At 36.9% G+C, this 26494-nt stretch overlaps 5 protein-coding genes, 1 long non-coding RNA gene and 1 pseudogene across 6 annotated transcripts in view; 6 read left to right on the forward strand and 1 right to left on the reverse strand.

The window, feature by feature from the left end:
* The first annotated feature begins 2056 nt into the window (after window positions 1-2056).
* Window positions 2057-3029, forward strand: LOC134206825 (uncharacterized). Its single transcript, XM_062682557.1, has 3 exons — window positions 2057-2485; window positions 2688-2923; window positions 3009-3029. Exons 1-3 carry the CDS (start codon window positions 2095-2097, stop codon window positions 3027-3029), a joined length of 648 nt encoding a protein of 215 aa, XP_062538541.1. The 5' UTR covers window positions 2057-2094.
* A 1335-nt stretch (window positions 3030-4364) lies between these two features.
* On the forward strand, window positions 4365-6989 carry LOC134209153 (uncharacterized). The gene is made up of 6 exons (XM_062685137.1): window positions 4365-4495; window positions 4567-4820; window positions 5257-5592; window positions 5653-5767; window positions 5834-5958; window positions 6289-6989. Exons 2-6 carry the CDS (start codon window positions 4797-4799, stop codon window positions 6619-6621), a joined length of 933 nt encoding a protein of 310 aa, XP_062541121.1. The 5' UTR covers window positions 4365-4495; window positions 4567-4796; the 3' UTR covers window positions 6622-6989.
* A 3986-nt stretch (window positions 6990-10975) lies between these two features.
* Window positions 10976-12351, forward strand: LOC134206826 (ER membrane protein complex subunit 3-like; annotated as a pseudogene).
* A 1569-nt stretch (window positions 12352-13920) lies between these two features.
* On the reverse strand, window positions 13921-14880 carry LOC134209136 (uncharacterized). The gene is made up of 3 exons (XR_009978723.1): window positions 14551-14880; window positions 14199-14486; window positions 13921-14130 (listed from the first exon to the last, which is right to left on the reverse strand). It is a non-coding gene; the product is annotated as an uncharacterized LOC134209136 (long non-coding RNA).
* A 3197-nt stretch (window positions 14881-18077) lies between these two features.
* Window positions 18078-21897, forward strand: LOC134209142 (uncharacterized). Its single transcript, XM_062685127.1, has 8 exons — window positions 18078-18308; window positions 18370-18539; window positions 18607-18758; window positions 18830-18929; window positions 20670-21005; window positions 21070-21184; window positions 21241-21371; window positions 21441-21897. Exons 2-8 carry the CDS (start codon window positions 18399-18401, stop codon window positions 21750-21752), a joined length of 1287 nt encoding a protein of 428 aa, XP_062541111.1. The 5' UTR covers window positions 18078-18308; window positions 18370-18398; the 3' UTR covers window positions 21753-21897.
* Window positions 21898-22771: 874 nt separating this feature from the next.
* The window catches only part of LOC134205616 (beta-1,4-mannosyltransferase egh), a 435947-nt gene continuing 432224 nt past the window's right edge, over window positions 22772-26494 (forward strand). The window contains exon 1 of the mRNA XM_062681029.1: window positions 22772-22911. The gene's annotated coding sequence lies outside the window, so the exon portion shown is untranslated. The remainder of the gene's footprint in view (window positions 22912-26494) is intronic.
* Window positions 22772-26494, forward strand: part of LOC134205615 (beta-1,4-mannosyltransferase egh) — a 188030-nt gene continuing 184307 nt past the window's right edge. Inside the window, exon 1 of the mRNA XM_062681025.1 lies at window positions 22772-22911. The gene's annotated coding sequence lies outside the window, so the exon portion shown is untranslated. The remainder of the gene's footprint in view (window positions 22912-26494) is intronic.

Genomic DNA, 26494 nt, shown 5'->3' on the forward strand with positions numbered 1-26494 from the left:
TGTTTCGTTGCCGCATACTGCTTAAATGATAAGCCTCAAGCGCAATAGCGCAGAGCAACGAAAGTAACGGCAGAGTTTTAAAGAAAATATGGGATTAAGGCTGGTTTACAATTCGAAAAAACGTGTCACGGAATTTGGTTCTCCATGTATTTTTAAAGGATTTTATTACGGGATTTTGGGAACGGAAAAATAAGCTTCCCTCCTTTTTTAAAAAATACATGAGGGAACAAATTCCGTGGCACGTTTTCTTAACTGTAAACCAGCCTTTACTGTCGCCGTTCCATTTTATTGGGTTCTGGGCTTGGACTGTTTCCGTAAATTACTCAATTACTAAAATTACTAGGTAATCAAACTAATTACTAGGTATGCTCTAATTGACTACCAGCGCAAAATTGTAGCGGACAAGATGAACCAAGAAAAAACTGCCGCTATCGACCTGCAGACATAGGGTACCATAAGGGTTTCCGGCAGGTTATTACGGTTCAATACTTTCTTCGAATCGGAAATTGTACCGAATTTCAGTTAATTAGCTCTAATTCAGTTAACAGCTCTAATAAGCACACACGGTGGATTTGTGGCAGAATAGTATTCTTACGTTTGGTGTTTGAGCCTGTGCCGGAAATACCAGTCTTTATCCTACCATCAGAATGTTGCACAATCGACTGTAGTGAAAAATAGTTTTTGAAAACTTGATCTGCCGTTATACGCATAACTGTCCCATATACATAGGACATCCCAGCAAACATGGGACAAATATAGGTATGATGGCAGTGATTATTTGCGGATAATCACAATGCGAATGGAAATTGGATTAACTATTCCGCGAGCAGAGTGATATGACGCTTTATTAAATGTTTCATAAATTACACTTTTATTCGTAAATTATGGCCAGTATTTCAATGTCCCTCAGATATTTTATATATGGTTTTGTTTTAGTCGATTGAGACCTTTAGCACCCATGAATCCATGAGTTAAACCCACGAAAAATCAAAGAATACTCAGGTGCTATTCAAAAAGCTGTGAAAGTTCAGGTAACCGGTAGATTAATAAATTAAAACCGGGTAAATATACCTGGGTCCCATATCCGGTTTTAAAAATACGTCATTATCTTTCTCGTACCTTCAAGCCTATCAGATCTATCGGTAACCTGTAATCAGTGTGTTATATTATATTCGAAGTGGTTATTCTAATATTGTTTACTTATTTATATCTCCAACATCAGTAATTATTAGTTCAATGATGTCTACCGTATTTTATTGATTTCAGAATGTTAACTTTTTTGATTCAAACTTATCATTTACAGACCTGCAATGTCACGTTTATCAATGCGATAAATACTTCAACGACATAAATGAGATGAAATCTCATTTTAAGAATGTGCATAAGATTAGTACCTGCCAAAAGGCTAATATTCCTTTCAAGTGTTCAGAGTGCAGGTCATTATACTGGTATTTTCCCGATTTTAAAAAACATGTTGTGAACAATCATTCTGAAACACCATGTGAAAATGAGGTTGAAGCAATACCTATAAATTTGCAAGATGGAAACGAAGCTGTCGTTATGGATGATGTAGACAGATATGCAACAATTAGTAATCCATATTTTTCTCAAGATCCAGTTTCGATACACACAATTAGTTCATTAGTGGCAGACCTCATTACTGAACTAAGATGCGACCTTGCACTGCCAGAAACAAAAGTTTAGGTGTTTATAAACAGTCTTTCTTCGCTGTTGAGTTGGACTCAAAGATACTCAATGTCCGTGATTAAAACATTTATCACTACAAAACAACTATCTCTGGATGATGTTGATACAATAAAACTACTCAATGATTTGCATATTCCTAATATTACTGCTGATGTACAAACTCATCAGGACAACATTGCATACATCGGATCAAGAGCGAAATGCCTAATTCCGGAACCCGTAGAAATTCTTCTAGGAAAGAGAAAGATTATTCATCGCGTACTGTTGCACCCTAGCCGAGGCAAGAAATTTCAAAATAGGATCAAGCGAAACCAATTTAGCCAAAAAGTTAAGGTTAAGAAAGACGTTTGTCACTACATATCTCCGATAGATACAATACGTTTGATAATGAGTAATCCGGAGGCCCGTGACATGGTTGAAAACGAAGCTCCTCGGAAAGATGAGACTATACGTACTTTTCAGGATGGTCGTCAATTTTCGCTGAATACTTTTCTCAATGAGCACCCTTGTGCTTTGCGTCTATCATTTCATATAGACGAAGGAGAGTATGCAAATCCATTAGGATCCAGGAAAGGCAACAACAAATTAACAAATGTTTGCATAAAGTTGCAAAACATTGATTCTCGTCTCAATTCGTCTTTGGAGCGTGTTTACGTCGTTCTAATGGTAAAATCCAGTGTGCTGAAGAAATATGGATACAAGAAAGTGTTTCAGCCATTAATTGGCGATCTGTTGAAGCTGGAAAGTAAAGAAGGTGTTCAGATTAAATTTGATTCAGGTTAGTATATGTATTTTCAAATTTAAATACCCGAGACGAATTCTTAATGTTAAAATAATGTATCTCGGAGGTCTTTTGAGGTTTTTGCTTGGAATTTTCACTAAAATCAAGGGAGATAATTATATTTTAATGTGCACATGAAATAATTACCTCCCTGTTAAACAAAAAAGATTTGTTTATTTATGAGTTGTTTCTATTTTAGGTATTTACACACTACGTGCAACGTTGGTGAATGTGTTGGGTGACACTCTTGCCATACATGACTTGTATGGGCTATTGGGACCTTCAGCCAATTACTTCTGCAGAGCTTGTATGATCACACGAGCTGATTTGCAAAATGGAAATTTTGGAGATAATTTTCCTCATCGAACAGCACAAAGTGTCAAAAACGACCTAGAAGCTGTTAATAACAACGAGATAACTGCCTCACAATGTGGCGTAAAACAAGATTGTGTTTTACACGAGCTACGATATTTTCGATGGGCAAATAATCATGTTTTCGACCCTATGCATGACATTTTAGAGGGGATTCTTCCAATGGTGATTAAGAAAATTGTCATGTTTATTGTCGACGATTCCAAGTCTCTAACAGTCAGTGATGTAAATCGCATGCTTGATGAATTTGATTACGGTGAAACTGAAGTTCGTGATAAGCCATCGCCTAATTTCACAATCAAAAATTTGAAGACTAAAGGAAATACAATAAGTCAATCCGCTGCACAAAGCTGGTTGTTGTTGAGAAGCTTTCCCTTCATTTTCCACGATATTTTGACAACAAAAGTAGATTTTGCAAATATCATTGGTTCTTTGTTAAAAATTTGTTTTATCTGTTTTTCCAACAACATTTCTTTGGAAATGATAAACGAACTCGAAGAAGAAATTGCTAAATTCCACATTTATTTCAAGCATTGCTTTCCGGAAAGTAGGCCCATTAATAAAATTCACCACATAGCACACTACCCACAATCTTGTAGGAGAATGGTCCAATTTATTATTATAGCTGCATGCAATTTGAATCGAAGTTCAAAGAATCAAAGGGTCAAGCGAAAACGTGCGGAAATTTCCAAAATTTAACTTTGAGTTTAACTAAACGAGTGGCCTTGAAGCAAGCTTACAAGATCGTTAATCATAAGTATGATATTGATGAAATAAACATTATTTCGTCCGCAACCACTGAGAAGTCTACTATAGATACTGCTGGTTTGTTGTTTGACATGCCCAATGACATAAAAGTGATCTCACAATTTAAAATTAATAGCACTGAGTTCCGTCCAGGTTTTGTTGTAAAATATGAAAACTGTTCCAAATATTTCTATGGCATACTTTTGTACACAGTGAACTTTAATAGTAACATTTCATGTGTCATCCAAGAATTAAATATAATTGAGTTGAATAATAATTGTTTAGCATACGAAGTAGTTGTAACACAAAATATTCTACGAATTTGTATAAATAAGTTGCTAACGAGAAAAGTATACAGTTTATGGCAGTTTCGTAACAAATTCGACGATCACTATTATATAAGCCTCAAGTACAATGACGAATAGCTTTATACCAGGAAGTGGAGTTTTTATGAAAATATTTTAGAATAAAATGTTAAAACACAATGTAAAGGGTACAACATGTATTTCCGATACTTCGTGCTTCCACACACTCCTCTGCCGAAAACCCATTTAATTGACAATTAAGTTTTGTTTCTCCTAGATAATTACTAGCATGATTATGTTTAACATCTGACTGAATAATTTCTTTTGCTATTGATCCTGTGCCAGAAATTGAATCCCTGTCGAAAAAACGTGCCATTACCCTTGTGTATATTATTTCAAACCAACAAAATCATATCCCTCATATCCCAAAATCAGCGATGAAATTCTACGTGATCTGAACGAAAAAGATTTAACTGATATGGGAATTATTGAGAAAGGGCCTATAAAGATGATTCTAAAATACATCGCAATGATAGATGATTACGAAGAGGAAGACCAAACAAATGATGAACACTCGGAATTAGTAAGTATCAATAGATTTCAATTAATTAAAAATCGTCTATTAACAATATGAACTGTTCATTCTTTTTGTAGACAATACGTTCAATTCTTGAGAAGGAACCCAAGTTCCAAAAGATCATACACCGCTACTTGGATTATGAGCTGATACCTGATCATAAAAGCTTGCTTCATATGAATCGCATCCTCACTACACACTTTTCGAGGACCGAATCATCAAGAAGTCAAAATATCCGTCCTGGCAAGAAAAGCAACAACTCGCAGAGAAAATACTTCAGGAGTTTCCTTTTCTGCATGCAACGCGAATGAATGAAGACGCTCCAGCTGAGGTATGTATTTATATTATGGTATGAGAGCAATTTCTTTAACGAAAACAGCAAATACATTCACCTAGGGAAGATCCATAATTTACGTAACGCCAAAATTGGCCATTTTCAACCGCCCCTTCCTCTAAGTCACACTTTTTGTATGAAACATCTAAAACTTTTGTATGGATTGTCGCACTTCGGGGAACCCCTCTCTCCCCTATAAGCGTTACGTAATTTATGGATGCTCCCTAGTATAATAGTGGAGACAATTTTTCGCTATTCGTGGTACAATAGAAAAGTATTTATTTTAGAGAGTTTTAGAGCGACCAAGATACAACTGATCTTTCTTGACAAATCTGTTGTTTCATTTTATCGTCTTTTATGCTTTTAGATATAAAATGTATTTCCTATGTTTTGCAACTGCAATAATTAACCATTTCATAATTAACATTTTCAGTCATTCTTCTTCTGGAAGCATGGAGGTAGTCAATTTGGATGTCACACCGGCATTATTGAGACCCGTGTTGGTAATATGAGAAAGGATGTACTCCCTGAAAAAAGATTATTCCGTAGAACGATGACTACAAAATGCACTGAAGTCCCCGAACAAATAAAGGACCTTGCTTTGGGTATTTCAGCAGTTAGTCCTACTCCACACAATGCTCGCCATATTTGCGAAACCATGAGGCAATGTTTTCCGCTGCATAATTGGCTTTTGGAAACATTGAAGGAGAATAAAATGCAGGAAATACTAAGAACATTTCCACTTTTAGTGGCATATAATGGTCTTTTGGTAAGAGTCTGAAGCTTACACTAATATATAATTTAATACGGATAATTTTGGTATTCTCAGGTCCAGCAAACATTCGATCAATTGAAGCCGAATCGCCATCAAGACAAAGAACTGGAGCAATTCCTACGAACAGGAATCATATTAGACAAATATAACTGGAACAACGTGCAAGATCGTATGTCATCATAATCATTCTTCATCATTATTTAGTTTAATCATAACTATATTTTTTATATTTTAGCGTACGTCAAAGGATTACTTCGAATTTTCAAGTCGTTGACAAACAGGGGCATCAAACGGAAGGCCGAAGAACAACTCATGCAGCCTGATGAGGAAATTGCTTTGCCCTTAATAAGATGGATTAAGGTAACTTTAGCTTATAAGCTCACATATGTAAACATATTCATAGCAAACGGTATCGATGATAGCCTTCGTACAGAAACAAGAAAACCTTAATAGCACAGACAAACTAACGTAACACTAAAGAAATTCTCATACAGCATGCACACAAAATGGTGGTAGAGCTAGCGATGGATTTTCAGAAAACTGCTCTAGCTACTACGTCTGTTTGTCTGTGTTAATACCTTCAAATAGAAAATGAACAATTTGTTTTATTTTTTTATGTTTGTTTAATTGTTTTATCAATGATGATATAATCCTTTCCACGTGTTTTATTTGGTTTCTTCTTTTCCACAGTGCAATGAAGGCGATACTGATGTTGAGGCGCTGCGGAAGCATGCTACAAGGGATTTGCTGCCACATATTGTATGCATTGCCGAACGTTTTCAACATGGTCCATATTATATTCAGTGCCATGGATATGTAATCCCCTGTAGCGATTCGGCTTGTCAAGCTGTCGACGTTTTTTTTAAAATGTTCGATGTATTTGGAATCCCCGTACCCGTTCTACTACGAAATGTTCACTCTTTGATTTGCTTTCGAATTTTTAAGAGTGTTCAGAACGCTTGCAGCCAAACCGTCCAAAACTTGGCAAAAAGGCTTGAGGAAATTGACGTCTTCAAGGAATAAGGGCAGGAACAGACGAAACACGCTAAACAATATCCATCGCTCATCAATTTACGTCTGATTCCAGACGAATTTTATTTCTTTATGTGATTGATTGAGTATCACTGATGATTATATCGATAATCAATCATTGTAAATCGGATTTAAATATTGAATTCTAATAGTTAAGTTTTATACATGCAATAAGTTTTACCTTTTCGTGTACGTAAGTTTGGTAACCATGCAAAATCGTTTGCATACTTTTATTATTTGATTGATGAATCACAGATTATTATACAAAATAATATTCCTGAGAATAAATGAATGGCAAAATACCATGAAATATAATATTATTGTCGTTATTGTTATAAACAGCAGAAATAAAAAAAATTAAACGAAATTGCTTTTTATTGTATTATCACGAAAAAGAAGTTTTTATTTTTAAAGGTTTTATTTACATTTCTCTGATTTTCCGCACTGAAAACTACTCATTTTTGGGTTTGCACAGGTTTTGTAGCATTAGGTAAAATTTACCCACCACAGACTTTAGCTACAGGTACTCAAATTTGAGTTCTATAGCATATACTCAAATTTGGCTTCCCGTACGGAACTCTACACGCTTAGTTCACTCTACCTATTTATGGGTACTTGATTCACCCATATTTGGGTAAACCATAATTATGGGTGAAACATACCAATAATATCAGTAAAGTTAACTTATAATGTTGGTGAAGCATGCTTTACCCATATATGGGTAAATGAGTTTACCCATATTTGGATGAAAAATAAAACATTTTCGTTCCCCAGTCGACAACATTCAGTGTGCTCCTCGGTCGTGTTAACAATTCATTCCATGATTTGGAAAACACTAATTTAAGGATGTTTTTATTATTCACTGGTGAATATTCAACTCGGTAAGTAATGACAATGGCTAGAAGCATTTTATTTATACTTTACACGTACATTTTCATCCGTAATTTCAGATTTTGCTTCCGGCCGGACATCGACTACTAGGAAACTGCAGTCGGCAGTAATGAAATCTATAGGTATACCTTGTGAGTAAATTCATCATGCAGGAAATTCGGTAGAAGGAGGATTTATAGCGACTGCCAGAATGAAGCGAGGGATGTTATTCATTTCAAACTAAAATGTTTTACAACATATCCAACACGGTGGGCAACATATCCACGTCCTACCGGTCAAAAATCATCAACTGTTGGTTAGCCATGGAATAAGATGCAACATATATAGTTGAGCAGTATAGGTAGTTAGCAACAAGCGCAATAATATACTGCTTCAGAAAATGTTAATTCCTTGTAGTTCATTGTTACATAATTTACATAAATAAAAATGATTTTTGTCACGTTATTCTAAAGGTATTGTTTTCATTTGATATTAAGAAATCGGAATATTTAAAATGCAATTTCAAATCTTTAATGGAAACGGCCCCCTGGTAAAAGCTAAAAAAAGTACCTATATTTGGGTAATATTCACCTATAAACTGTTCCTATACTGAAACACCCAAATATGGGTAAACGGGGATTCACCCATATCTAGGTATGTGCACTTTTTGGTGATTTTAGGTACTCTTCACCCATTTTTGGGTGAACTGAAGTAAGCGTGTATAGTTGGGTGAACTGTACTCAATTTTGGGTACTTTGATTCTTCCGTGTAAAAGATATTTTAGTTACTAGATAAAGATTGTCGCTGTCGTCGCTGTCCGGAACATCTTTTGCTGGCGAGGATAGGGGAGCTAAATGTCAAAGAAGGAAAATCCATGCGATTTGACAGGTATGTACCACACATGTTTCGGACAGCAGAACAAAGGGAACAGTAGCGACAATCTTTATCTAGTAACTAAAATATCTTTTTTCCGTGTACATTGGTCAACAACTTTGAGGTGCTCATACACGCTCATATGAATCTACTCAAAAGTGAAAACTGACTCACTTCAGCATATTGAAGAAGATGTCTCGCTTAACTTTTCAAAAGGACACTACTAAAAATCGACACATATTTATTGGCAAAAATCCATAGATTTAACTTATGATGTATATCAGCGCACACATAACCATTCTCCATGCGAACTACTAATAAAATATATATCCAAATAAACTTTATGTGTGGTCTCGAATTAGCAATTATTTAATTTATGTGTGGTTCTATATCGATTATATTAGGGTGAAGCTATTGCAAAAATTTATAACGGCGACACATATATCTTATATAGATATTTTTGGCAGTGTAAGTAACATTTTTTTCATGAATCAATTTGAATAGCGCAATCAACATAACAACATGAATGCTATTGATTGCGCTATTCAAATTAATTCATGAAAAAAATGTTACTTAGGTCCTTTTGAAAAGTTAAGCGAGATGTCAAAAAGTGAGTAACATTATTTTTTGGAGGTGGGACATTTTTACAATGTTTACTCTCGTTCTAGTTTTTAACTTAAGGTACGATTCAATTATGACTTCTGCCACTTTTTACGGGTTCTAGACCCTTTCTCCCCCCCCCTTGTACCTAGTAAATGCACTGCCACAAAATCATAGACCCGTTGCCCCAAAACCGGTGACGTAATTTCTAAACGACCCTAATACTCACTTTTGTGTAAAGCCCGCAGTCCACTGATTGTCATAATGACAAATATTTGTCAAGTTGATCCGGACATCTATCAAACCGATTAGAAATCGACATGGATATCAGGCTGACTTGACAAATATTTGTCATTATGACAAACAGTGTACTGATAGCTTAAGTGCAAAAAAAGCTAATTACAAAGTTTCTGAATAGTGACGCAAAGATTATCTGCTATACACTGATTTTGAATCATGCTCATGTTAACTATGTTGGCAACAGTTGGCAACTTGCATTTTTGGCATTTTTGTTCAACCCTCCAACTGAATGTGAAATGCGTGAAGCCCGGTAAAAATCGTTTACTCATTTTTTAATGGGTACTTTTTCACTGCTTTCTCTCTGGGTTCAGTCACAAAATTACTTAGGCTGTGAACCATTCCACAGATTCGTTTAACTTTTAGTTAAAATTTGACACTTCGATGGTTATTTTCCCATCGTGGTTAAAATTTTACTCCGAAGCCGACCCATTTGAGTTTTGACAGATTGATAGTTATTCGGAACGAAATGGATTTGGCGCCAATTTTCTCGCAAACAAAGTTTAACTATCGAACTGTCAAATCTAACCATGCTCCGGAGCAGGGTTATTTTTAACCACGGCGAAATAACCATCGAACTGTCAAATTTTAACTAAAAGTTAAACGAATCGGTGGAATGGTTCACAGCCTTACTTGGCTTGATGGTCAAGTAAGGTCACAAATTACATAACGCAAAAATTGACCATTTTCAATACCCACCCACCCCCTCGTATAGTTTTTTGTAAGAAAGGGTTCTGAAATTTGTATGAGCCGTAACGCTCTGATAGGTATCCTCCCACCCCCTAAAGCGTTATGTAATTTGTGAATGGGCAGTACTGAAAAATGTACCCATTTTGGCAGAATAAGCGGATTTACTCATTTACACCTTATACTAATGACACACTGGTGGTATAAGTACCACCCGGTAAAAATCGTTTACTCATTAATGCTCGCTTAACTTTTCAAAAGGTCCTAAGTAACATTTTTTTCATGAATTATTGTTTATTGGTAACTTCATCATCAGACTATGTATAGCCCCAATGATGGTGGTATTGAACTAAATATTTACAAGATACAACTGTACTTAAGCAATGATAACAAATAACAGCAACTTCTCTTACATTGTGAATTAGAACCAAGACATATCAACATAATTACATATAAAAATAATTACAACAAACAAGAAAAAAAACAACTAAATGTACATGGAATATAATATTAATTAATACGTTTACAGGCAAAACTCTGATTTTCAAATGCTCTGAATTTTATACCTTTCGGCCACGTTGCAGGCTTTAAAGCTTGTAATTTGTAATTGCTACTAACAGAAATTTTAAACGAGACATAATCTAAATTTTCAAACATTTGTCTTTTTGGTACTAGTTTTCTAATACTAATCATACTCGAAACAGGAATTTCAAGACATTCTCGAACCAATAATTCAATTTCACTGTCGGCAGTATTAGGCTCAATATTCGACATAAACAACGAGAACATATCTTCTGAATTGCTTTGATTCGTAGAAGCTTCATCCATCACGTTGTCGGCACGGTAGACTTTAGTTCCATTCAAAAGACTTCCTCGGGTTGACGATCCAGCAACAGGAGTCGAGTGTACAACTTTAGCCTGCATTTCGGATCGAGCTGGGGTTACCATAATCGGTAGTGCTTTCAAAATCTCCTCCATCTTCGACTTTAAATCCAAAACGTCGGACTAGACGGATTCAATGACAGTCGGCTCGATACTATCAGTTGAAATATTGTACAAGGCATCGCGGTTGGTACGGAAGTCCAGTAAGCATTCGTCGCACATCCATGTAACTTTTTTTGTTGATAATGCGCACACAGTCGGCTCTGATAATCCAACACAAGAGGTGTGATACCTTTTTGCACATTTCCCTTCACACATGACGATTCGATCACTGTTGCGGCTGATGGTGTGAGAGCACTTATTGCACTGCATTGTTTTCTACTGAAAAAGATTGCCAATTGCCCTTTAACGTTCGATTAAATGATTAGAAGTGTCGTTTCGGGCGGCACAGTATTTTTTTGCGTACACAGCTACTTTATTTTACCGGAGTCGGTAAAATTTTACTGAGTTTTTGGACTACGGATCGCCCAGTAATTTCAACAGCAATATTTTGCATTACTGAGTTGTCAGCATAAACGAGAAATGTCAAATAAACATTACAATCGGTAATGAAGGTAGTTTGTTTATGTGAACATAACTGAGTTAGTCAGTAAATGAGAATTTATTTTTTGGGAAATGTTTTACTGATTGGACAGTATATTTATCTTATCAATGTGCCTAATCAACATAAAATATATAAGTACTATGAGAAAATTTCAGGGATTTTGTGATAAACTCTGCTAGATTTTACAGACATTGCAGAGTTGGTTGTTTCTGTCGATCCTGAATATCACTTTTCTGGTCGGAATCATTTGTCACTATTATTTTTTAATATTGATCTCTGCCCAGAAAAAGGTCGAATTGACACAGATTCAAGACAGTAAGATAATGATCCGCGCGCGGCTCCTCCGCGAGAACGGCAAATACCTCACCCCGCAGTCGTTCGCTATGAGACGGCATTACTTCAACAATGAGGAAACGGGTACGGGTTATTTCAAGACACAAACGGCAAGACACATCCGCCCTGTCCTGACATGATCAAGGGTAACGATAATAGTGATCGGTGGATCAATTGGTTATTTTCCGGGCTCGTAACGACGAAGGTTCCATTCCCGCTGACACTCCGCTTCAAGCCGCGAATGCTGCAGCTGGATATCGAATTGGTCATCCGCGTCGTGATACTTTTTGAACGTTTTCGGTCTGAGATTCTAGGGTCTGAGAAGCATCTACACACAGGTTCTAAGAGAGAACAATACCGCTGTTTAACGGGGAACCTTGCAACACCAGATATCTGGATCAACGGTATCCATACCACATATCAAAGCCGCCTTCAAATCAGAGTGGGAAGCGCTCAAAATCACCCTGTACCATAATGCTCTGACAAACAATGGAATGGAGATGCTTATGGCGACCAGTTGCGTATCCCCGTCGGATGCTGTCTACCACAGCCGAGAGGACTCTCATAAACTATAATCGAAGCAAAATATGGCAATTATAGTTATTTTTACTGGTTAGCGATTGTCTTGCACTTTAGAAAAATAAGACTTACATCCGACGAAATATTTTACAAAGTGGTAAAAAAACAAAATAAACAAAAGCAAAGGGCTCTACAATTGCGTTTAGTGTTTTTCTAATGACTAGTCGGTAAATTTTCATGTTTCACCGGTGGTGCTGTTTTGATTTGTACCGAGTTTTTGTGCTGTTCAGCAATTTACGGATTTAATGATTTGTTCAGTAAAAATCAGCAAACGTCAGAGTCATAAACATAATTTTTTACCGAAACTCGGGAATTTATTACTGAAAATCATTAGAAGTCCATTAAAAAACTAGTATTTCAGTAAAAAAGAAATTTTGCAGTTGAAACTCAGTAAACAAAATACCGAACATCGAAATGCTGGTTAAGTGTGTAGTTTTACACGAAAATTAACTGAATTCCGGGGAAGCAAACAGGAGACAAACAGATGTTTCAGCGGAACAACAACAACTGATTTTTTTTTTTTTTTTAATTTGAGTACTGCAATCAAAAGCTTTCATGTTGTTCTGTTGATTGCGCTATTCAAATTAATTCATGAAAAAAATGTTACTTAGAACCTTTTGAAAAGTTAAGCGAGAATGGGTACTTTTTCTCAGCTATCTCTTTCTCTCTGCTGAAAAATTTACCCATTTTGGGAGAATAAGTAGATTTACTCATTTAAATGAGTAGATCCACTTATTCTCCCAAAATGGGTAAATTTTTCAGCAGAGGAAAAGAGATAGCAAAGAAAAAGTACCCATTAATGAGTAAACGTGTTTCTCCGTGCATGGTACAAGAATCTTGAAATGAGTACCATACCAATTATTGTCTTTATTAAAGATAGTCTTGGAATAATTTTCTTGTCCTCTTGTACCATGGTACGAGTACCACAGGTGTGTCCTTAGTATTATACACGCTATTCTGAGATTACCCAGTGACTGGGTAGAATTCTCTCATTTTTGCGACCTCTGAGGAGTTGTCAAAATTTGGGTAAATCAATTTTTCTTCGACGAGTAAAATCTACCCAGATTTGAGTAAACGGTAATTTGAAAATTTTCGCAAGTTCAAAATGGCGCATATGTTCTGATTTTGCACGTGAAGGTTTTTGTGCGTATAAGCTTAAAAGTACATACAGCGGAAATGGAGCAGCTACGAAATTGTTTGGATAGCGAAAGTTACACAAAAAAAAATCGTTGGCAAAAGTAAAAGAAACGTTGGTAAAATTAAGAAAATGAGTTGGTGATTTTCAGTAGAAAGTATAGACTTGTTAAATCTACAATTGTCAAAATGTCACTTGTGAAAACTTGTCAAAATGTGAACTTCTTCAACAATTGAAAATATTTTCAAAACAACATTTTCCTCTCAAAACTAAATGTGTGTTTTTGCATTCGAATCAACTAGTGATTCTTTCAAAATAAGAATCGTTGAAATATTCAATTTCATTTAAAATTGTCAAAAGAAAATTTCAAAGAGGTCGAAATTTATTATTTTGTTTCATTATTTATTTTGCATTGCTCTTTTATTATATATACATATCATACATACAGAATAAGAGAACGTTTTTGTGGTTTTCGTTTTGTTTTGTTGGCATAGTCCGGATTCATTGTTATCGATGCTGCACCTTTTTTTGTTCTGACGAAAACGGATAGATCTTACTCATTTTCCGGCAGCTGGTTGAATTATATGCTCAACAGTACAATGATACCTCTTTTCAGGCCAATCGTTCGTGTATTCCGCATCTAATTATAGAAATAAAACATCCATTATTCGAGGAGCTCATCACAAACACAAAGTATTATTAACTCACCTTTTAAACGGCATTGCTGTTTACCTCAACATCAAATCTCAACCGAACATCTACAGAATAGTGTTATTTTCTTCAATACCGGACGTTATTTCGATGTCTATCATGATTGCATCATTTCATCACATCAGACTATTTGGCGTCGATAGCACCTTAAAGTTCTCACATGGGTTCCGGTTCCGAGGTCATCCTGTTGCGATCAAATCGCAGAACTAAATCCTTCATCAGCCTCAACATCATGTCGCCATGTCGCCGCAGTTCGAGGCCGAATTGTACCCCTCTGTTTTGGTGCTGAAAAATAGTTATAATCAAAATATTGTCATCACTAATAAAATACAAATAACAAATTACATACCAGCGGCAGGATATGTACCCCAAAGCAGCTGAAATGGTCACAGGAAGTAGACTTTTGATGACTGCTTGTGGATCGGCTCATGGCACTGTTGGGCTGGGCGATGAATCCTTACAGCGGTTTCAGGTAGATGCGCTCAAAAGTCCGAAGGAAACTGGGCCCTCGACACTCACAACACGCGAACTCAGGAACAGATCCGTTTTCGTTTTCGGCAACGAGTATTATACTTGCTCACGCAGCAATTCCTCCAGAATTCCTCCAGATGGTTTTATAGAAATTTACGGAAATTGCGAAGTGGCCATCGATTAAAGATGATTTTTCACATTTTCTTTATTTTTTACAACTGCCGCACTGACAGATAGTCATGGGCTGCCAGTTTTATTATTTATCCTTGACAGTGTTGCCGAAATTGTGAAATGTTAAAGTTTGGTTAATTATTTTACAATTTTTGATTTGAGAGTTTCTACTGTGAAAATCATAGTTTTATATTAAGAAAAAACTTTCAAATACATCAATTTTGTATTTGATTAAAAAGATTTAACACTTGAAAATACCAGTTTTTCCCTCCTTTTGAAATGAAATTAGAAAATGTTGGAATCCCAACTTTTTTTTTCTCTGTGTATCAGCGACTCGTTGGTAAGTATATTTTTCATACCAGTTTTGAAGAAATCGTATCGAATTTCCATTATTCAGGCATTAAGTGCCGCCTTCCTGGCTGCCAAATGTTTGTCGTTGGTGACGAACAACTTTATAAAAAACATTTGAAATCGGATCACGATGTTCGCTGCAGCAAACGGAACAACATACCGCTTGCTTGTGCGGATTGCCAGGTCGTATTTCGATTTTATAAGCATTTTCGAAAACATATATTTGATGTTCACCAAGAGCCAAGATTGATGAATGAGGTTATGTCAGAAGGACTCTCTGAAACGGATCCATCCCACCGTCAATCTAGTCCAGTCCAGTTTGACTTCGCTCCGGATTCAGATGGTTCAGAGAACGTGGTCGAAGATATTACCAACCCCATGTATTACTGCGATGCAGTAGATCTAACAACGTTGAGAAATGAAGCAGTTGAGTTTGCCACCAAATTGCGCTGCGACGTTAGCTTACCGGAAAGTAAACTGAAGGATATGATGACTGCAACTACGAACCTTTTGAATAGCTACCAAGTTTTTGTGTTAGGCAAACTTAAACAATTTGTCACAAAGATGGGAATTTGCGAGAATAATGGAGATTTTGTTAGTCTTGTGAACTCATTGGAACTCAACGACCCGTTCGTTGATGTCAAAACTCCTGGAATCAATTTGTCTTACTTGGCTTATAAGTCTGATGGTTCGGTACCAACAGTACAAGAGATCGTTTTAGGCAGCCGAAAGATTATTAAACGGGTTCCACATCGTTCAACACATTTGAAGTTTGGGAGAAGAATAATGATGCGTAATTCACGGACTATAAAGGATGTAGCCCATTATATACCGGTGGACAAGATCCTAGAACTAGTTATGCGAAACCCGGAAGCGAGAGCTTGTATACAAGCTGAAACGGAACAAGCAGAGGTGATAGGTGGTTTTAAAGATGGTTCACTTTTCAAAACTCAACCCATTTTCAAAAATAATCCTTCTATTTTGAGACTACTGTTGCATTCTGATGAAGTCGAATATCTTAATCCGTTGGGCTCAAGGAAAGGCAAGAAGAAACTGACTAACATTAGCCTAAAAGTTCAAAACTTTGATCCTATTGTAAACTCTACTCTAGACCGTATATATTTAACACTCACTGTGTCATCTAATGTGTTGAAGAAATATGGGTATGCAAAAGTTTTGCAGCCTCTGCTAAATGACCTCAAAACTCTAGAGAAAGGTATTCCAATGGTGATAGGAGAGTTTCATTACAATTTACAAGCTGTATTGGTAAATGTTGTAGGTGATACCGCAGCCTTACATGAAATTTTTAACATTATGGGTCCACAATCCAAGCTTTTTTGTCGAATTTGCTATATTTCACGTGATGATTTCAGAGGAGGACATTTTGGAGCTGTATTTCCACATAGAACACCAGAATCTATTCAAAGTGATTTGGAATCGATACGTGACTTAAGCCAAACAAAACAACAATGTGGGCTGATTGAGGAATGTTGTTTAAATGAAATTGGCTATTTCAACTATGGAAAGGATAAATCTATGGACCCAATGCACGATTTATGTGAAGGTGTTAACATGATGATTATTAAGCTTATATTGCGAAATTTGGTAACTGTTAGAAAAATACTATCATGTGAGCTCATAAATCAATCGATAGACGAATTCGATTATGGCGTATGTGAAGTAGAGAACAAGCCGTCATCTAACTTCTCACTACGTATTCTCAACTCGCGAACTAACTCAATTCCTCAATCAGCTTCGCAGTGCTGGCTTCTGTTGCGCGCTTTTCCTTACATGTTCCATAAGTTCATTTCAGTTAATCCCGATTTTGTTAAAATAATTGGAGTACTACTTCAAATAAATTATTTCTCATTTTCTAACAAATTTCATTTAAATGAAATTCCCAGTTTCGAGCTTGCTATTCAGCAATTTTACCAGTTATTCAGAAGTTGCTTCCCGAATACAAACCCGATTAACAAAATACACCACTTGTCGCATTACCCAGAGCTTATTCTGATGAACGGATCATTGATCAATTGTTTTGCATTCGAAGCAAAATTTAAAATATCAAAAGGACAGAGCAAAACATGTAATAACTTCAAAAACCTGACTTACAGCATTGCAACCAGAACGAATCTGAAGCAGGTTGATTCTATTATCAAACACAATTATAAATCTAAGGTTCATACGGTTATATCGAGCCTTCAAATTGCAAAATCCTCCTTGCAATTCGCAATTATCCTTTTTGATCTCCCTCCGACTGTGACCACGATAAGCCATTTGATTATCGACAGCACTTGTTTCCGCCCTGGAGTAGTGGCGAAGTATGAAGTGTGTGACAAAAAACAATACGGTATAATAGAGGGCATCATAAGTCTTGGAGAGGAATTTATATTTATCATTCAAAAGCTAATTGTATTAAAATGCAATGTTAATATGTACAGCTTAGAAGCAATTCGCAGTGATGAGTTATCCAGAGTTTCGAGTTTGAAAATTTGTACAAGAAAGGCTTATAGTTTATGGAAGCGATCAGGAGTTGACGACTCGGTTTTATATATTAGCCTGAAGTACTATGACGACTAAAGAATTAATAATACACACATAATCAGTTTAAAAAAAAACATCAGTTTGTCGAACATAGAATGATTTTTGTTTAAAGATAGAATAAAGTGTTCAATTCCGAAACGGTATTTATCATTATATCATTGACTAAATATGGAAAACCACTACATCATCAATTCTACCACTAGTGGTACGTTTGCCTTATTATTACGACTTTGAAACACCCAATCTCTTTCTAATATTAGTGCTGTTAACGAGCAGCTTGAAGTAGTTAAAAGTTGTTCCCATACTGCTCGGTTCCATTTATTGACAAAATAGAAAAAGCAGGATGGAGAAAATTCGAGCTACTTCAAGCTGCTCATTAGACAGCACTATAATCGATTATTGTTCCGGGTTAGATTAAACATTATGTAGCCTGACAGCAACGTTCATAAAATCTCCTGGCCAAATTTAGGCGCATTCTTTAGCCACATTTAGTATTAAATTAAAAACAGCCCAGGCTCTAATTTCTTTTTACGAAAAAATGATTTGTCTACACCTGAGTAGTAATTTAAGGTAACCACACCATTATGAACATTATAGTAAACTAAATACTCACTTGTTCTCTTTTTTGTAGATAACAAAGTAACTGATGGATCTCTACTGATGTTTGACGACGCAGATCTTGTCGAAATCGGAATCACAGCCAAAGGTCCACGGAAGATAATACTTGCCTCAATCGAAAAGATACGCACCACTTGTGATTCGCAGCTTGCTTCAATGGAAATCGAAAAAACTCCTGAAGAGGTATAACGCATGTTCATCATGTTCTTTTCAACTTCTTCTGAACTGCTTTTGATATTATTTTCTTCAGCTGCTAAGAGATGTTCTAATACAAGACCCGAAATTTCGTTGCTTTGTTTACGACGAACTGGATCGCAACATAGTACCCTGCGAAAAAAATTTGCGTTTGATGGTCCGGATTTTATGTCAACGGTTTGAGAAAATAATTTACGACAAAAAAGGGTATAAAATAAAGCATAAAATCAAGAGAAACATAGCAAAAGGTCCGAGTAACATTTTCTGATTAATTTCAGATATCCATCTTCGAATGAGCAGTGGATATTGGCCAAACAGATTATCAGAGCATTTCCGCAACTAGCAAACACACGGACTAGCGAGAATGCTCCAGATGAGGTAAATTGATTACACAGAAACAAAAATAAAACACTCGAAAATATGCTTCGAAGGATTATATAATATTTTTTTCTCGGCTGGATTTTTTCATACACTCAGAAATAAATGTATGCTAAATAGTTTAAAAGTCATACTAATTGGCTATTCGCCTGGTTGACCCCGAGTTAGTTTAAACTCGGACAATACGGAGATAGTATAACTTCGATTTATTAACGCATAGTATAACTTACCAATATATTAAAATAGAATAAGCCCGTTTTAATGTTTTCAGTTTTGTTTTTGATCTGTCAGAAACAATAAAAAATTATTCAATTTTCTTTTTTTAATTTAAGTTTCATCTATTATATTTTAATAATTTTAAAAAGCATCAGAAATTAAAAGTGAGCTACAAAATATTACAACGGCAAATTTGAAGATGATGTCCAAGCTCGGAGCAATAATTCAGTTCTTTTAAAAGACTTGAAATCCGTCGACCAGATCGTGGAACCAGTGACACGTATGATGTTTCGGCGGACCGATGATGGCCATCCTGTGCTGAGACTGTATCGCAACGACGGTTTCACATGGTGTACACTACAGCCGCTTGGTGCCGATCTGGAAACCGTGCATCGCCTGGATAGCGGCCTGCGTCGATGCCACATTGTCGAACGACACGAAGCCGAAGCACTTGAACAGGTTAGTTTGCTTGTTGATTAACACCTTGGCGGACAGCACGTTGCCGAACAGGACTTTCGATTTGCTTCCCAGTGGCCGCGGTCACTGCCTGTGCCATCGTAGGATTAGGTAAAGACGTTGTGGTGAGTGCTGATAATCTGTCGCCGAACTGGGACAGAGCAGCGTACGGCATCAGAGTGGTGGCATCGGTTCCTCGGGTGCATCCCCTCAAGCGTCTTGATGTTGTGCAACCTGTGCAACGCATCCTGGACCTTGATGGCCGCATTTCTCCACACCTACCGAACCAACACGCACGAAAATGGTATCGAAAATCGGCCCCTTGAACTTTTCTTGCTTTTCCACCTCATTCGTCCTTGGGAAAATCTGCGCCGGTGTGTATGCTCGATCAGGATTTTCTCCTCAGTCGCCATTCTTGGTGTAATTGTTCGGCAACGATCACGATAACTTACGACACCGTTCGTGCGGAGTCAGATTCTTACCTGGACGCATCTGTAAAAGAAAAAAATACCCATGTTTAATATACTCAACCAGGTAGGTAGCCATATAAACTTACGTTTGAAAATATATATGATTCGCCATGCGCCGCAGGATTTCTTCTCAATTGAACGAACGATGATGGTTTTTGCGATTTCAGGACAAAAAAAAACGTGTCTCATCACACTTGAGCAAACATTAGTAATACAATTTTAAATATTCCAGCACAAAACAGGCTTAGTATAAATTTAATTGTTTGATAGTATACACTTTATACTATGCTATGTTTAAATGTTACAAATTACAAAAATGATTAAAATTTAAGCTTTCCACGTTTATTCTTAATTCTGAGTGTACACTATCCTCGTATCTTATTTTTGATATAACGCCGGGAGAAACTAATCGATTATTTGAGCTAATACCTGTATGCATGTGAAAGTGTGTGTATGCAAAAAACTGATTCGGTATGAAATAATAAAACGTGAATATAGAATATTTGAATGTATATTATGATACCTCTTCCCCGTAGAACTGACATTCACAACTTTCGAGTGAAGCACAAACAATTTTTAAATTCTTTTTTCCTTACAGTCTGCTTTTTTCTGGTGGCACAGTGGCAAATCTACGGGTCAGCATAGCGGCTATATCTTCCACAGAGTGCGTAACATAATCAAAGGATTGCCGAAGGAAATGAAAAAGTATAAACGACCGGATATTACCAACAAAGCACAAAATTCTGTTCCTACCGCGCTTGTACAACGAGCTACTGATTTGGCAGAGCTTTATCCGGATTCTCAAAACAACGCCGAAATAACTCGAGGAATGGAAGAATGTTTTCCTCTTCACCAACTTTTGTTGAAAGAGCAAAAGTCGGTGAAAGATATGCTATCTACACTGCCACATTTGGCTTCATATAATGGCACTATGGTAATGTAAAAAACTAAAACAAGAAACACTAAAAATAGTGATAACTTTTGAAAACTATTTGCAGATACATGACGCGTTTTACCGATTGAATCCCACAGCTCCGAAGCAACTAGAGTTGGCATCCATTTTGGGAAGAGGGCTTTTGTTGACACCAGGGATTTTTAAAGAAGTTGAAGATGGTAATCATTGACATACCAATTTTAGATGTTTTTTATTTATATCTTGTCTTTTGTAGTGCACGTTAGAGGAGCTTTACGGATTTATGCAAAGCTACATCGAAAAGGTGTGAAACATTCGGAGTCAGAAATAAATAATCCTATGAGCGCTGAAGTTATATTCGCTGCGCCACTGGTGAAATGGACACAGGTAAATTATACAATGAATTATATATCTCAACTATCAATATACGACTGAAAACAAACATTATTTTTTCAGGATATCAACGAGCACATCAAAGAAGCTTATGACGATCCGCATATCGCCTGTGTGGCGGACACGTTCAAAACAGGCTTGTACCATATTGTATTTCAGGACGTTATTCTTTGGACGAACGATTCATTTGTCAATTCGCTTGATGTATTTTGGAAATGTTTCCATGTATTCGGACGAAAAGTGCCCAACAATCTGCAAAAGTATCAAGACGTTTTCTCTGTTCTGTTATATAACACTCTTCAGAACAGCTCCCGGAAGTGCGTTAACGAAGTTTGTGCAAACTTAAAGGAGGCCATTGCAGCCGAGAAAATGTAACACCATTGCTTGTTTATTACACTATTTACCATTGCTTGTTTATTACTACCATTTGCGTCAATAGATTGACACGTTGTGAAACGATATGTATCACTAATGAATGCGCTAATTCGATTTGATTAAATATTATTTTGAAATAAACAAATGTAACAGTATATTTTACTACCGGTGATCCAAATTGCCCCAATCATTCGCCTTCATTTACTGTAAGTTATTTATTAGTGGTTTCCCAAAATCGGTTAAAATGGGTAAAAACAACCCACATGTCAAACGTCAAAATCTGGGTAGATTTTACTCAGTTTGAGCCAAAATGTTGTTTACCCAAAAATGGGTAAGGGGGAATTTACCCATTTTTGGGTAGCTGCCCTTTTTACAAGACTGAGTGATTTTTCACCCAAAAATGGGTAGCTCCAGAATAGCGTGTAAGGTTATTATAACACTAGGCGATTATTATTACAAATTCGATTATTCGGAATAATCGATTAATTTGGAACATCCCTAACAGTGAATTTGACGTTCAGTGCCCTCCTGACGCGACACACGACAGCGACTTTTCTTCTGGCATAGATGTTTTGAGTTGGTTTTGATGGTTTGCAAAATGTTGGGCAGTAATTAGTGATCGCGTCGGTTTTCTGCCACTTCATTACTTTGGAGGTAATGAAAAACCCATCTCAAGTTGGCGGTCGGTTCCATTGAAGTGAAGTGCAGTTCAGAATTGTCTCAATAACAGTTAAATTCTAAGTTGCGAGAAGCCATCAAGGCAGTAGAGGAAAAAAAGGCGTATCACCTCGGCACTAAAGTGAGCAGCCTGCACAGGCAAGGAAAAAATATCGATCGAATTCTCCCCGTTCAGCTATAGTGAATCTGTCAGAGTTGAAGATAAATCGGGAGTGGTTCTGTATTTACAAACCGTGAAAACTTCTGGGCACTTCAGTTTATGATCCGCGTTTGTTTTTCTACTGCAGTCCGAGAAAAAAATGTTAAATATGTAAAGGGCACATCAGGAGTAAAAATATCTACCATTGAAATCGGAGGTATTCCATTTTTGTTCATGGTTTTCGGAAGAAGCAACTGAATTCGATAGCTCCAAATAAATTTCTGAACAACACCAACCGATCAGATGTACGACACAGGGAGTAAATGAGAAAAATATCGAACGGTGAGTACTGCTCTTATAGTCAAATATACCTAATTATGTGAACCTTAGTTACATAGTAGCGGTTCTACTCCCTTGAAACATATTCCCCAGAAAGCTATATCCCAGATTGTTTCATTCCCTAAGAACTAATACACGAAATTTACCACTTCTCAGAAAACCATTGATAAACAGGCCCACGTATAGTTAATAAATTACAACTAACATTCCCCAGCGGGGCCAATAAATCTTGTAAAACCATTCCCCGGAATGTACTTCCTAGAATGTAGATGAAATTGGTTTCATTCATCACGTTTCATAATATCTTTTACCTTGATGAATGTGGCTTTTAATATAATCGTTGAAAACTAGTGTCAAATGCAATTTGCCGTTTGGCATAATGGCCAAATCAGAGAGAGTGAAAAGCGTTACTATTTACTAATTATTTCCCATGTATTGGCTATATTTGCTACCGTCTAACATTCCAGAAGAATTTGAGCTAAAAAAAAGTTTGAAATTTGAAAAAAAAAACTCAAACAATTCAATTTAATCTGAAGTTGTTTCTAATGTGCTGTGAGAAGCATTCCTGCGAGAGGTTTTCTTCGGATGGGACCGGTCTGTGGAACCTGCCGTAGTTAGATCTCGTCGCTGATTCGCCAATCGTGATTGTTTTTTCTCCTCCTTCCTCAATGCGCTTTCACAGTGTGTGTAGCCCATTACTCCGTTCTTCACAAACCACATCCGATCAGTTTTATTTTTGAAACTCGATCATAGGGAATGGGCACAGTTTCCGCTTGTTCTGTTGCTGTCGACTCAGTGTCTAACTTCCGAGCCTCTTGAAAGGAGGCTTCCGAGCCTCTTGAAAGGAGGCTTCCGAGCCTCTTGAAAGGAGGCTTCCGAGCCTCTTGAAAGGAGGCTTCCGAGCCTCTTGAAAGAAGGCTTCCGAGCCTCTTGAAAGGAGGCTTCCGAGCCTCTTGAAAGGAGGCTTCCGAGCCTCTTGAAAGGAGGCTTCCGAGCCTCTTGAAAGGAGGCTTCCGAGCCTCTTGAAAGGAGGCTTCCGAGCCTCTTGAAAGGATGCTTCCGAGCCTCTTGAAAGGAGGCTTCCGAGCCTCTTGAAAGGAGGCTTCCGAGCCTCTTGAAAGGAGGCTTCCGAGCCTCTTGAAAGGAGGCTTCCGAGCCTCTTGAAAGGAGGCTTCCGAGCCTCTTGAAAGGAGGCTTCCGAGCCTCTTGAAAGGAGGCTTCCAAGCCTCTTGAAAGGAGGCTTCCGAGCCTCTTGAAAGGAGGCTTCCGAGCCTCTTGAAAGGAGGCTTCCGAGCCTATTGAAAGGATTCGGCTGCAGGTAGGACATGACCCCACACTATTCCATTAAGTACACGGACGTATTAACGATTATACAACAGCTGCCCTGCGAGAAGTTGTTTCATAACCAGCTAATAACAATGAAATATCATCTTTTCCGAAAAAAAAAATATTTTTTTTCTGTTTCTGAATATTATTCCTCCAGAATGGCGTTCCATCAAGGTTATTAATATTCTCAAACCAGGTAAAGACCCTTCATTAGTTGATAGCCGTAGACCAATTTGTTTATTATCATGGCTTAGAAAGCTTATGGAGAGAGTGATTCTTAACCGTCTTGAGTTATGGGCTGAAAAATAAAATAATTTTTTGACTTCTTCTCAATTTGGATTTAGAAAAGGTTGTGGTACTCGAGATTGTAGTGCTTTGTTGGCTTCACCGTGTTCTCCTTGCTTTGTTATACATTGAAATGAATAACTATTAAATTCCCTATAAAATATCTAATTGTTTGAATTCATTCTCTCCATAAGCTTTCGAAGACATGATAATAAACTAGTTGGGCTACGGCTATCAACTAATGAAGGGTCTTTACCTGGTTTGAGAATATTATTAACAGAAAAGAGTTATATAAAGATAATAAATAATCTTTACCATCAATAATTGATTATTGGTAAATTTAGTAAAACGATAAATGTTATATTATCTATACCAGGCGAAGTATTTTTTGTAAGGGATAATGCCAAATAGAGGTGTGCGCCGCCGCGCCACTCCGCCACCGCCGACGGTTTTTGGCACGCCGCCGCCGACAATTTTGCATCGGTGCGCCGCCGTTTAAAATTTGTCACGCCGCTGATCAATAATTTTCCACGCCGATTCAAATTTTCAGTGGAAATTCGAAGATTCAATGCAATTTCCGTATAATTCTTGTTAGATCTCTACAACATACCGTTGAAACTCCAGAGAATTTTTAGTGCAGATACCAATGATCTCATGAAAATTCTCTACACGTTCTTGTTAAAATTTCGTAAAGCTTTCTGTAAAAACTAAGAAAAACTTCGTGTGAAATATTGCGAAGGAATTTCCGTTGAAATCCAGATTTTTTTTTATTTAAATTTAATTTTTAATGGAAAAAAGTCGTTCGTCAGAAAGCCATTTGGCTGAAGACCACAAGACTGTACGTTGTTAGGCAGAATATGTCGTTTACCCGAAAAGATCTATGGTAGAAGCTTGCCCGAGCAAAGCTTAAGAGGAAATGAATAACTTGTTTTTATGTTGTGAAACCATCAATTATGTTTACTTAATTTTATAGTTTTTTGGTTGTTTTAACGGTTGAAATAACAAAACGTATAGCAGGAAAATCTTACTGTGACATCAAAATCTAACTCCCATTGGCGTAAATAAGGGGGGGCTAGGGGGGCTTAGCCCTCCCTAGAAAAAAATTAGCCCCCCCTATAGGATTTGATAAGTTAGTTAGCAGTGATATCAGTTTTCAACATATAGCATAATGAATTACCGAAAAAGTTTGAAGACTAAAGAGTTATCTCTCATATTCACTCTATCATACTTAATGAAATAAATGGAAGAAAAATTTGCTTGTTTCTGAATTCTGAGAAAGATTCCCATCAGCATCCGAGAAGGATTCTCATCAGAATCCAAGAAGAATTCGCACTTCAATCTGTAAAGAATTCTTTTCGGATTCATCGAAGTATTCCAATCGTAATCAAGAAGAAATCCTACTGGATTCTTTCCAGTATTGTTAAGCAATACCCTTGGGAATCTGTGAAAAATACCCTTTAAAATCCATGGAGGATTTGCTTTAGAATCTCTCGTTGATTTGCTCCGGAATATCTCCAGATTCGTTTTAAGATTGGTTTAGGAATTCCTTGACAAATCAGAATCCTTCGGCGATTTGCTTCGTAATCCTTTGAAGATTTAATTCGGAGTCTCTCGACGTTTTGCAAATGATCTGCGTTGGGATCTCTAGACGATAAGGAATCCGGCTGACGATAAGCTTCGGAATCCCGCGAAGAATTGCTTCAGAATCATTCGACGTTTCGTTTCGGAATACATCGACGGTTTGCTTCAGAATTTCTCATAGATTTTGTTCAGAGTCCCTTAACGAATTTTTTTTGGAACCATTCGACGATTTGCTTCGAAATCCTTCGATGATTTGCATCGGAATCCCTCAAAGATTTGCTTCAACATCCTTGGAGGATTCCCTTCGGGATCGCTGGATGATTTGACTTCGAAATAACTGAAGGATTAATTCGGAGTCGCTCGACGATTTGCTTCGAAATCCTTCGACGGATTG

Source organism: Armigeres subalbatus, chromosome 1 (assembly GCF_024139115.2).
Source record: "Armigeres subalbatus isolate Guangzhou_Male chromosome 1, GZ_Asu_2, whole genome shotgun sequence".
Taxonomy (NCBI): domain Eukaryota; kingdom Metazoa; phylum Arthropoda; class Insecta; order Diptera; family Culicidae; genus Armigeres; species Armigeres subalbatus.

What these genes read in the sequence shown, in the direction of transcription:
- LOC134206825 (XM_062682557.1), top strand. Translation starts at nt 2,095, where the DNA reads ATGAGTAATCCGGAGGCCCGTGACATGGTTGAAAACGAAGCTCCTCGG. An exon ending in TCAGATTAAATTTGATTCAG is followed by an intron (nt 2,486 to 2,687) that starts GTTAGTATATGT and finishes TTTCTATTTTAG; the next exon opens with GTATTTACACACTACGTGCA. An exon ending in TAACTGCCTCACAATGTGGC is followed by an intron (nt 2,924 to 3,008) that starts GTAAAACAAGAT and finishes ATGACATTTTAG; the next exon opens with AGGGGATTCTTCCAATGGTG.
- LOC134209153 (XM_062685137.1), top strand. Translation starts at nt 4,797, where the DNA reads ATGAATGAAGACGCTCCAGCTGAG. An exon ending in ATGAAGACGCTCCAGCTGAG is followed by an intron (nt 4,821 to 5,256) that starts GTATGTATTTAT and finishes TAACATTTTCAG; the next exon opens with TCATTCTTCTTCTGGAAGCA. An exon ending in CCTTAATAAGATGGATTAAG is followed by an intron (nt 5,959 to 6,288) that starts GTAACTTTAGCT and finishes TCTTTTCCACAG; the next exon opens with TGCAATGAAGGCGATACTGA.
- LOC134209142 (XM_062685127.1), top strand. Translation starts at nt 18,399, where the DNA reads ATGTTTGACGACGCAGATCTTGTCGAAATCGGAATCACAGCCAAAGGT. An exon ending in TCGAAAAAACTCCTGAAGAG is followed by an intron (nt 18,540 to 18,606) that starts GTATAACGCATG and finishes TATTTTCTTCAG; the next exon opens with CTGCTAAGAGATGTTCTAAT. An exon ending in TTTTAAAGAAGTTGAAGATG is followed by an intron (nt 21,185 to 21,240) that starts GTAATCATTGAC and finishes TGTCTTTTGTAG; the next exon opens with TGCACGTTAGAGGAGCTTTA.